Source organism: Podarcis pityusensis (genome assembly GCF_964106645.2).
Source record: "Podarcis pityusensis genome assembly, chromosome: 11".
Classification (NCBI taxonomy): domain Eukaryota; kingdom Metazoa; phylum Chordata; class Lepidosauria; order Squamata; family Lacertidae; genus Podarcis; species Podarcis pityusensis.
Window position 1 is genome coordinate 22,236,054 of NC_138036.1, and position 11,885 is coordinate 22,247,938.

Sequence of the window (11,885 nt, forward strand, 5' to 3'; positions counted from 1 at the left end):
GTCCTTGGGTTATGTTGTACTGCAGCGTACAATCTTGTTCCCTACATCTGAAGCCACTGGGTGTGGTCATTAGGAGTTCTGGAGCAAAGTGTCATCAGCATACTCATGACACACAATTTCTCCATAATATCTGAGTTAGGAGAGGCTGCGTGATCTAGAGACTGTTGCTTGAGTGAAATCATGGACTGGATGAGGGCTGATAATCTGAGCTTGAACTCTGGATGGAGACACTTTGGGTGGGGTGGCTCTTGTGTCCGAGAGATTGGCCCATTGCTTGTTCTGGATGGGACTGCACTCACTCCGAAAGAACAGGTTTGGAGTCTAGGGGTGCTCCTAGATCCATCTTTATCACTGGAGGCTCAGGTAGCCCCAGTGGCTAGCTGTGCCATAGACTCAATTATTGCAATGTACTTTACTATGTGGGACTACCACTGGGTCTGCTCTAGAGCCTCCAGCTGCTGCAAAATGATTTATGCTACCAGTCAGGTTCAAGGTTCTTGCATTAACCTACAAGGCCCTTTACAACTTGGGTCCAGGACATCTCAAGGACTGCCTGATCCCTGATATTCTTGCCCAATCACTGAGGTTTTCAGGGGGTCACTGTTACTGGTTCCCTGTGGCTAAGATCCACGGCTCATGTTCACGAGCAAGCGTGTGCCCAGTAATGTGGGCCCAATTTTATGGAACTGTTCTCATTTGGGATAGCGTTCAAAAATGTGGAGTTACCACCAAAAAGGCCCTATCTTTGACTGTTCTGGAGGTGGAAGCAACATGGATTGAAGACTGAATACCAATCTAATGCCAACAAGCAGACACAGCTCCATATATAACTTGCAGGATCAATATCCAGATGAATATATAAAGTAGACTTTAAAAGTGAACCTGAATTAAGATAGAAGCACAGCACATTTTTTTGTTTCAATATTTGAGAGATTTTCATTTGTTTAATAACAATTGAGCAAAAACAGGGGGGAAGGAAGACTGCAAGAAAGCCTAAGACAGCTTTTGTCAACTTTTGGACTACAACAACCAAGAGCGGGCAGGCAGGAGGTGATGGGAGTTGTAGTCCAAAACATATAGAAGGCGCCATCTTGGCAGAGCCTGGTCTAAGAAATGCAGGACAACTGAGAGGTGAATCAAAGTAGCCAAAGCTGTGTTTAATTTATATGAGCACTTTTCTAACTCAAAAAGTGCTCAAGAGAAAATCTTGGCAGTTATTGCAGCCCTAGCAGAGCAGAGCTGAATGTATGGAGAGATCCATTACGTTTCTCACATGGGGAAAGTGGAATAGTGGAACGGCTCCTTCAAAACTGCACCAGGAATAGTTTGCTTATAATTATCTTTGGCTTACCATAAAAACCCCTATAAAAGCTAATGCCTGGAGCTATCTCAGAAGACCAAAAGCAACTGCGGGGACAGGGGTTTAGATTTTAAAAGCCTTACCCATGCAGCTTAATACGATCACATTTATTCAGACTGAAACCCAAGTCTCATGCTTTGCTTCTTTTGTTAAATCAGCTCATTATGAGCAGCTCTGCATTTTATTTTCATGGTTGGTAGTTTTTACTGTTCAGCACCCAGAGAACATTAAGTTATTGTGAATTGTGCAAATGTTGTAAATAAAATAAATATATAAATAAAAATATGCTGAACCAAAGTAAAACCCAAATGTTGTAAGCATACTGAATTACGCAAATTAAGTAAATTTGTGTGTGAGAGAGAGATAATTTCATATATTCCTCTGCTTCCAAGATTTAGGATTCATAATGGGAAACATACAGAATGTCTCATGTTAGCAGCATCCACCTATAGGGTCTGACAATATATAGTCTTTGAGAGAGTTCATACATGACTTGAGTGAATGTGCATATGACTATTACCAGATATTAATTATTGTTGACCTAAAGTCAACTACAACTTGAACTACAACTCCCATTGAACTACAACTCCCATTGAACTACAACTCCCATTATATCTGACCATTGCCTAAGCTGGCTGGGGTTGATGAGAGTTGGGAGTCCAATTTTTGGAGGACACTAGGTTGGGAAAGGCAGGAATGGGAAACATGTGATACTCCAAAGGTTCTTGGGTTCCAGCTCCCAGCAGCTCCAGTCGACATGGTCAATGGTGAGGGATTATGGGAGTTGTAGTCCATCAACATCTGGAGGACCACAGGCCCTCAACCCCCAGCTTAGGGGCGGGCTACAGCTCAGTGAAGCACATGCTTTGCATATAAAGGGCCCCAGGTCCAATCCCTGACATTTCCAGGTGCAGCTGGTAAACACTCCTTTCTGAAACTCTTGTGAGCTACTGCCAATCAGAGCAAGCAATACTGAACAGGTTGGACCAATGGGCTGGTTTGATGCAAAGCAGCTTCCTGTTTTATAACATGGTGTGGGAGCTCCATGTTTGCAACACCCAAAACCCTTTTTCCTTTCTCATAAAGTAAGAGCTAAACACTGAATATTGGGTTAGACATTCCATAGCCCCAGAGTTTATTCTTATTTCCTGGATATTTAAAAATGAAAATATAAAGTCTCACCTGGAAAGACAGCCAGTCCATTGTTATTTTCTAAGCGAATAACCAGAGTTCGAGCTGTGATGCTAAAAATTTGTCGAGGTGCAAAGTTCAGACCGTCTGTCACTTGAAAATTGAAGCCCCCAGACATGGCCCCTGAGGGAAGATGGATAGACTCTTATAAAAACAAAAATTATCCAGAAACTTCTGAAAGTAAAACTAAGTAACTAAGAAAAAATATATAAATCTGGAATGACTATGATGGGTTTCTATGTACAGACAATCTTAGTACCTACAAGTGGACCTTGGACAATGGAATCCTTTTTATTCTTTTATAAAAATCTGAACTTCAGTATTTTCAGTCAGCAGATTCATCCACATATCATGGTAAGCCATAATTGAAGGTTTACCACAATTGCTCCTTTCTGGTATGTTTGTTCCTCCCTACTAGCATACCGATGAAACAAACCACGATCCCCAGCTAATCGTTATCTGAACCATGAATTGTGGTTTGTTTTACCATCAACAAACCATGATAAGTAGCTAAGGTTTGTTCTTGACTCGCTGGTTGTCATTTGTTGCAAGCAAACCAAACCAAAATGCCTTGTTTGGTCATAATGATAAGCCAGGGAACGCAGTTTGTTTCCTCCATATATTATTGGAGGGAGACATACAGTCCAGGAAATGTATTTTTTGTGTTTTATTAACTATGGTTTACCATGACATGTGGACTGGGTCCCTATGTTCTGGTGTCCATATCGAAGTGAAAGATCTGAGTGGGTGATGGACTCTACTTACTACTCAGTGGAGTAAACAAGACAAACTATTGTGGCATTATCTACAGAAGGTGGGATTAGTTCATAATGCATCAGAAGTTTTCAGAATTCAAAAGAGATCCAATGGAAAAGGGACAGACAATGGCTCAGTTTGCACGTACTGCTAAGCCAAACTATAGCTTAGCACATATGAACAAGAATGTGGGCTTCTGAAGAGATCATGGCAAGTTTGATCATCCTGATGGACTGCAGAAAGAGAAGCCATGCTTGCCTTCGTCTGTCATCCAAACCCAGGCATGTAGTTGGTCTCTTCCAGTCAAACTGCAAGCTGGAAACCAAAAACAAGCCTTGCCTATCGATCTTGTTTTGTCTGGAGGAGACCAACCATGAGCTTGAGTTGAGACAACAAGCTAAGCCAACCTATGGCTTAGCTCACAGCTTCACACCAGTACCAGAAGTGGAAGCAGAGCAAAGTAGCAGGGATGTCCTCTCCAAAACCTTTCACACTCCACGGTCACACTATGCCATGGTTTGGCTTAGCACTTATATGCAAACTGGGATGGGTGGTGGAGGTCTGGTTTGCATGACTCGGGTGGTAGCAAGTCACGACTACACTTTTCATTCAGCACCCTTATTCTTCTGGAATTGTTAGGCTTGCAAAAGAAAAAAGAAAATTTGAGCAATCTTTGTAAGGTGATTGAGAAGTGTCATATAGTATACCATTGTTCCTCCCATATCCCACTTTCATATCAATGGAATATGGACAGAATAATTTCCATGGGGGTTTTACTTGTCTTAAAATTTAGCTTCCAGATTTCTGAGTTTTTAGTATGTATTTCCATCTGACATCAATGCTGGCTTGGGCTGATGGGAGCTGTAGTTCGAAACATCTGGAGGGCACCAGATTTGCCAAGGCTGTCCTATATTATTATGTTGGGTTATACCGGCATCCTTAAATGAATTAAAATGTAAGAGATATATCCAAAAAATAAATCACAACACTCAACAGCTGATACATGAACATGACATACCATTATGGACAAACACTAACTGTCCTTCCTCAATATGAGCTTGGGTAAAATTAAGGGTACTTTTGTTTGGAGAAGACTTGAGTGCCAAGTGACCATTGCTTGGAGGAGAAATAGAGTACAAGAGTTCTGCGGGAGAAGAATCTTTATCTTCTGCACAGAGGTCATTCACAGTTATTTCAGTGACTGATCCCACCCAGACCTTTAAAAAAAACCACACACACACACAAGAGAAAAACAGGAAATAATTACACAAATTGATTCCGGTTACCCCAAGTGGTTAAATGTACAGCTTTGCAACTAAAGCAGATTGGCAAGACCTAGGAAGGTCCATCATTAAAATCATTTCAAACTACAAAGACTTAAATAAGATATTGAACCAGTAGGAGAAGGAATTGTGTATAGCCTGAGAGCAGCTGAATGCTTACAAAGATAGTCTGCGTGACTCACTCTGTCTCGATACCTATCTCAATAGCAGCAGTGTTTCATTGAAGTCTAGAACTGCAGGCCAATCTATGACTGAAACAAACAGGGAAATAGATGGGCTAATGCTGATGCTCTGCACCTCACAGTCTGGGTCAAAAGAAAGGCGCCAGAAGAAAATGGCTTGGAAGAATGCCAGAAGCAATAATACCTTGGATATCCGCTTGCATTGTGCACATGGCCGCAAGATAGTAAAAGGGGAAAAGAAACATACACACATGCTGATGCTGCAATAAATCTGTTAGTCTTTAAGGTGCCACAACATTTTGTTGTTCTTGATGCAAGGGATTAAAAGAAGTTACCCCTCTGGGCCAGGGTTTGCCTGCTGTTCTGCAAGCTTTCTTGACCCATCCCCAAACCGCTCTTTAGCCAATCCGCTAAGCCTTGTCATAAATGCATACTCATCAGACATGACCAATTTCTGGTTTTTTCGGAGGCTGCTCTGTTCTCCAGTTTGCGGCATTTCCCCCCCTGCCACACAATGAAGCTGGCTCCATCTAGCAGCAGCTGTGTGACAATTATGGAAAAGTGTCTGCAACATCAAAGAGCAAATAACAAAGCTGGCTTAAAAGAAAGGCCACCTCATTACTGTTTGACAAGTCAGCTCGTGATGGCTCTTTGGAGATGTTACTTCTGACTGACTGGGGGAAAAAATGGGGGCAGCAGATTTTAATTAACTTTTTAAACTGCATATATGTATGTCATTCCTGAAGAGGTGTTCCATTCTGTGTGAGAAAGATGGGAGAATGCTTCTTCTAAGTTGATGTCTTCTGTGTGCATCATCTAACAGCAAAGTATGGTTTTCTTCTTTAAAACTATTGTTTTTCTAATGCAAAAATTTATGCAGATTTAATAAATCAAATCACCTTTGAAGGCCAGTTCCCCCTTTTCTCATGCACAGGAAACAATACTTCCCTCATTCAACATCTAAACATCTTTATACGTACTCACAGTAAAAATTACTTTAAAAGATAAAATACAATCTGCTGCCCTATTACAGTGGTACCTCTAGATACGAACAGGATCCGTTCCAGAGCCCCGTTCGCATCTAGAAGCAAACGTAACTAGCGATGGCACGTCTGCGTGCGTCGCTTTTCGCCACTTCTGCGCATGACGTCATTTTGAGCGCCTGTGCATGCGCAAGTGGCGAAACCCGGAAGTAACGCGCTCCGTTACTTCTGGGTTGCCGCGGAGCGCAACTCAAACGCGCTCAACCCGAAGCGCATTCAACCCGAGGGATGACTGTATAATCAGGGCCATATTTTTAGTTCATTAAAAATGTGAGGGGAACTCCCTTTCTTATAAGACTACTCTGAGCCCACTTAGCATTTCTGCAATGCCTCAAAGAGCTAAATATCTCCCAAACTAGACCTTGGCTTCCCTATTCAGTAGGTCTGCTTTCTGGCGCAATAACAGGCTTGCTATGGTCCTCAGTACTGCTTGCAACACAGATTTCCAGCTCTTCACCACCTCCCCGACCCCCAGTCTCTTCCACATCACTGGTAAAACAGTCACGGAAACTTGCTTCATGCTAGGGAGTCTTGCTCACACCTAATTCTGGACCTCCAAGATAATCTTCTCCTGGGACAGTATCAAAGTCTCCACTTCTGCACAATCCCCTCAAATTGTTTTTATTCAATTACTCTGATCAATTAACTAAATATTGTTGCTCTGGTTATAAATATATAAGGATAAACCCAGAAGAGACATCTGGGGATTGACTGTCCCATCAGTATGTTGTTATCACAAACTGTTTCGGAAATTCCCGTCACTGGTGGTGGTGGCCTCGGATGGAAACAGGGACTGCGATTTGAGAAGTGCAAACGACTGCCCCTGCACTCACAGTTACTTGTACCCTGGCCACAACATTTCAGAACAAATGCAAGCATTGCAAAAGAAAATGAATGAAGCTAACGACTGAGAAAGGACACCCTACGCCCAATAGCACCATTCACAAGAAATGCTCCTGGGCTGAATCAATGGGTGAGTGGGAGTTATATCATGCAAGCAGGCTTGCCCCACCCGACATTCACATTAGATGTACAGATATTGGGTGAGAGGTAATCTGGCATCCATGATGTCAGAGGCAGAACTAATCGATGTGGATCTGCTCACATGTTGACACAGGATTATCACTGTTTCATGAAAAGGCTAATGTCTCCCTCTTTTGTCTTTCATCCTTTGTACATACTTATAATTTCACATTTTATTGTAGCCCCTTCCTCATCACGAAGGAACGCGTCAGACGTTAAGCTGCTGTTGGGCAATAAGGTTTCATGTAATATTTAAAAGAACCACAGCAATCTTTGACAAAATTCATTCTCATGTTGAATTCAATAGAAACACCGCCACCACATCAAACGATACCTGATGATGCCTCTGCTAAGGGAAAACAGATACTTTAATTGTGAAATAGGATCACCAGAATGTGTGTTTAGAGTGAGACAATAAAGTAGCCCCTGCCTCAAAAAGGGAAAGAAAAAAGAATGTAGGTTATTGTGCAGAAATGTCTAGTTGCAACCCTTCTCGACGGGAAGCAAATAGGAACCCCTTGCCATAAGAAATGATCCAGTATTGCAAAATTAAAATTAACTCTCCAGCTTCCTGCTTTCCTGTGCCCAGAGAAAAATTAAAAACCTCAATGTCTTCAAAATGATGAAATGATTTTAATATTGAATTTTTCTATTGTTGTAACGTAACTCTGGGACCACAGTGGGTGTTTACCATCTCCCCAAATCCTGGAAAGGTGTTACTACAGTATTACAGTGGTTACCAACCAAACATAACTGGTTAAGAAATGCCAGATGTCACTGAATCCAACGTGGGCAGGAAACCCTTAGAAATGGATGTAGCCATCATACAGGGAGACATTTGCTTGAAGAAGATCGTATTTTTGGCATGCATATATATATATATATATATATATATATATATATATATATATATCCCTTTATAACCAGGCTTTTTTGTCCCTTTCACTTCACCCCCCACCCCCAAACTCCTCCCTCCATTTCTACTGATTTGATTTCATCAGTGTTATTGTTGTATTCTGTTACATAGGTCATAGTCAACTATGTCTTACTCAGAGGAGACCCATGGAAATTAATGGCTAAGTTAGGTGCATTAATTTCAACAGGTCTGTTCTGAGTAAATCGATGGGACATGTTTTTTATGACTGATTCCTGATTTCAACGGGTTTAAAGCAGGGCTGGAGAATCTGTGACCCTCCAGAGTTTGTGGGGCTGTAACTGTCCATGCCTTCTGGGAGTGGGGGAGCCCAACAACTTGTGGACTGCCATGGATTCCCAATCTTTACATTACTACCTTCCTCATGGCCCAGCCCATAAACTTCAGGGCATTCCAAAAAAGGATCATTATCTGTTTTCCTAGTTTTGTCTCAACACATTCTACAAATATAATACCAGATTCTTTTCTCTCTTTTTTTTTTACTTGAGTGGATCTGAGGGAGGGAGTATAAACTATGCCACCGTACAAGGGATTGTTGGAGTTCATGGATATCCAAAGCTAAAAATGTATCCACAATCATTTAATTCTGTCTATTTATTCTTTAAATTCTAAACATTACTCTAAAAAAGTCACCTGCTTTGAACTGAATCTGCTTTCATGGGGATGTTTCTAGATCAGGGTGGGGGTGTTTACGCCTCACTGCTGTACAATTAAATTAAATACTAAAATGGTATGAACCATCGTCAGGGCACCTTCTCACATTACAATTCTATGATTCTGTTTTCTGATGACTGGAGAAGCTTCCACAAAAATGAAAACATGTCCCCCTTGTGGTTATACAGATATACTACTGTACTACTGATGAACTTCTGTACCTATGCTTGAAATGATGGCCACCTTAGATCCTAACTAAGTGAATGGGAAGCAGCAGATCTTCCCTCCCCTCTGCTTCCTGTGGCTTCTTGAAAATCTGTTCTGGAAGGTTGGGGAACTTTCTGGAGTAGTGTGCGACATAAGAGCATAGGAAGCTCTCTTATACTGGGGCAGAAGAAAAAGAAGAGTCTGGATTTCATATCCTGCTTTATCACTACCCGAAAGAGTCTCAACGCTGCTAACATTCTCCTTTCCCTTCCTCCCCCACAACAAACACTCTGTGAGGTGAGTGGGGCTAAGAGACTTCAGAGAAGTGTGAGTAGCCCAAGGTCACCCAGCAGCTGCACGTGGAGGAGCGGAGACGCGAACCCGGTTCTCTAGATTACGAGTCTACCGCTCTTAACCACTACACCACACTGGCTCCCAGACAGACCATTGGTCCAACTACCTCAGTACTATCTCCCTGAATGGCAGCAACTCTCTAAGATTTTCAGGAAAGGAATAGTCCCTGCCCTACCTGCAGATGCCAGGGATTTAACCTGGGATATTCTGCACACAAAGCAGACGATCTGGATGGGGAAGGGGAGATCAGTGAAAAATGTTGCACTACCCCTGGTTTCTCTAGCAGAGAAAAAGGGTCTCCGTTTCCTCCAGAAATGGAAAGAGGCCTTGCACTCATGAAAGGATGGTGAGGATCCAAGTTGATGCCATCTAGATAAAATTGCATTCCTGCTAACTTGAAACAGGCAGGATATAGGAGACCAATTCTGCTTAGAATATATTCAAAGGCTTAATAATCCAAAACAGAAGCCACATACCGTATATCACTCCCCAAGAGGCCAATCATGAACATGTGATTAATCTTTTGATTAAAAGGGGCTTGTGAATCATTCACTCCTTTTCCAAAAAGGAAAAGGTGAAGAAAGTTTCAAATGGTAAATTGTCAAAATGACTGATCGTTGCTGAATTAACCACTCCTTCAGAATATCTAACAGCACATTGCATAAGTTGGAAATAACTCAGGGGAGGGTTACAAACGTTGTGAAGGGATAAAAGGGCAAATCTATTGAATAACAGAGGGTTGGGGTATTAAATATGGAGAAGCATTTTAAAGCATAACATGATTTAAGACTCAATCTCTCTTTCCAGGTTAGTCTGGGAATAATAGTTCTGTGGGGTCTCCTAACAACTCTCACCACCCTTAGCAAACTGCAATTCCCATGATTCTTTAGGGGCAGCCATGACTGTTTAAAGTGGTATGAAACGGCTTCAGATGTGTAGCGCAGATGGGGCCTAAATTAGGTTCCTTAATTTCAATGGCTCCACTCTGAATAAAACTTAACTGGATACTAGCCAATGTTTTCCATGCATGTAAGGTAATTCTACAGAATTTAGGACGACCTTTTCAGTTCTAGCTGTGCATGCTGTCTTTTACAGAAATAAGGCACAAATAACCCAGATGAAAAACTTTGGAAATAATGCAGGTCTTACCCGAAGTATTTTGTTTCGCCTTATAACAGGGGGTTCATCATTTACTGGTGAAATAGTCACAAATACCATTTGAGGCAAGCTTTGCTTCCACAGTTCTGTGCTGTTTGCTATGATGGTGAAATTGTCAAGTAGCTGTTCGCTATCATCATGAATATAGAAGATGAATCCTTGTTCTAGCTGAAAAGGGAGAGTAACCAAATTAAGAATCTAGCCTGTTCCAAAAATGAAACTGCAAGGATTCAACCACTACATGTACCTAAGTAACTGTCATGTTACTTTTCACATCATTCTTGTCCTGTTTTATATGCAATAAACAATACAATATACAATAATGGAAGACAATATGTTTCTTTAAAATGTGGGAGGTTTCTCGTTGTCAGAAGCAACATACTGTCCAGATCAATGGAATATTGACCACTCCCAGTTATACAGTTCCCAAATAATAATCTGAACTGCTTTTTAAAGAATAATTTAAAACAGAATTGTGTTTTCAGTAATCTCACCTGTTTTCTGGTAAATTGAGCCAGTGCCATTCCAGGAAAGTTAGAGTTTGCAATCCGCCCATGTTTCGGTGGCTCAATCAAACCAAATTCACATTTGAGCCCTGCAAAATGGCTATTAGGGATTTTTATAACATCTTCATCCAAGATTTTCGAACCCCCTTCGGTGACTGTGAAGTTGTGTACTTCTAATGGGATCACTTTTGGAATGATGTCCACAGCAATTTCTATTCCACTGAGTCCCCGAATTCCATTGGTCACGTCCAAGGAAAGCCAGTCTTGGAGTTGGCCGGAGACAGTCTGCACATATTGGATGTTACCATCATTGATATCTTCCTGGTTGAAGAACAAAACTGGATTTTCTTCTGCTCCGAGGTAGCCTTCCTCTGATGCAAACTTCCGAAGGTACCCATACATTGGAGATGACCTTACTTTGAACTCTATCTCTGATGGCAAACTGTTTTCATGCACAACCTTGAAAAGCACATGTACAGTTCATTAAAAGCATAGACTAACCACCTTCTTTCTTTTAAAACAGTTTTCACATTTAATCCTTAGAAATACAACACAACACTCCTCCATCTATGAGATTATTCACTGAGTCTGTCCAAGGCTCTTTGTAAAAGCTGCTTGCTGGTGCAGAGTTGGTAGGGCAGAGACACAGCACCATTTGGGCAGCTGTTGCTAAACTATGCATGCGTATAATCTGCATTCTGGCACAGAATACAAATGTATGAAGCTGACTTATACGGAGTCAGACTTTTGGTCCCTGTAGCCCAGTGCTGTCCACTCTGAGGGTTTCCTTTCCAGGCTCCAGGCACTGCTATGCGATATCCGAATACAGTGTATTCAGCCACTGAACTATGCTTGCCCTGCCTTTTAAAAAACAACAACCCCAAAGTATTTTAAAAATGGACCATACAATCTTTCACTCAAGAGCTCAAACACCAATGCTTGCAAAATAGTGAGCATTAAGACAAGAAGCATCACGCCTACTAATAACAGGGACAGGAACCTTTTTTTTTTTTCCAGCTCATGGGTCACATTTCCGCTTGGCTAACCCTCTGGGTGTCAGGGACTGGGCAGAGGAGGAATGGGGGAGACCGCCTCCCTAGCCTGACCCTTCCAGAGAAGAAGGAGACAGTTCAGAATTACAACAGGGGTTTGAGGGAGGTCACAGATCAGAGGGGGAAAGCTGGGAAATAATGGGAGAGGAGGAAGAGGAAGCACCATGAGGGCAACAGCTGAT

The 11,885-nt window shown here is 41.8% G+C and overlaps 1 protein-coding gene across 1 annotated transcript in view; it reads right to left on the reverse strand.

Annotated features, from left to right (window-relative positions):
* The window catches only part of LOC308457931 (chondroitin sulfate proteoglycan 4-like), a 33,876-nt gene that overhangs the window by 10,471 nt on the left and 11,520 nt on the right, over positions 1 to 11,885 (reverse strand). Inside the window, exons 4-7 of the mRNA XM_080972194.1 lie at positions 10,640 to 11,110; positions 10,137 to 10,313; positions 4,326 to 4,524; positions 2,543 to 2,674 (exon numbers count right to left, since the gene is read on the reverse strand). Coding sequence (XP_080828320.1) covers positions 2,543 to 2,674; positions 4,326 to 4,524; positions 10,137 to 10,313; positions 10,640 to 11,110 — 979 coding nt within the window. The remainder of the gene's footprint in view (positions 1 to 2,542; positions 2,675 to 4,325; positions 4,525 to 10,136; positions 10,314 to 10,639; positions 11,111 to 11,885) is intronic.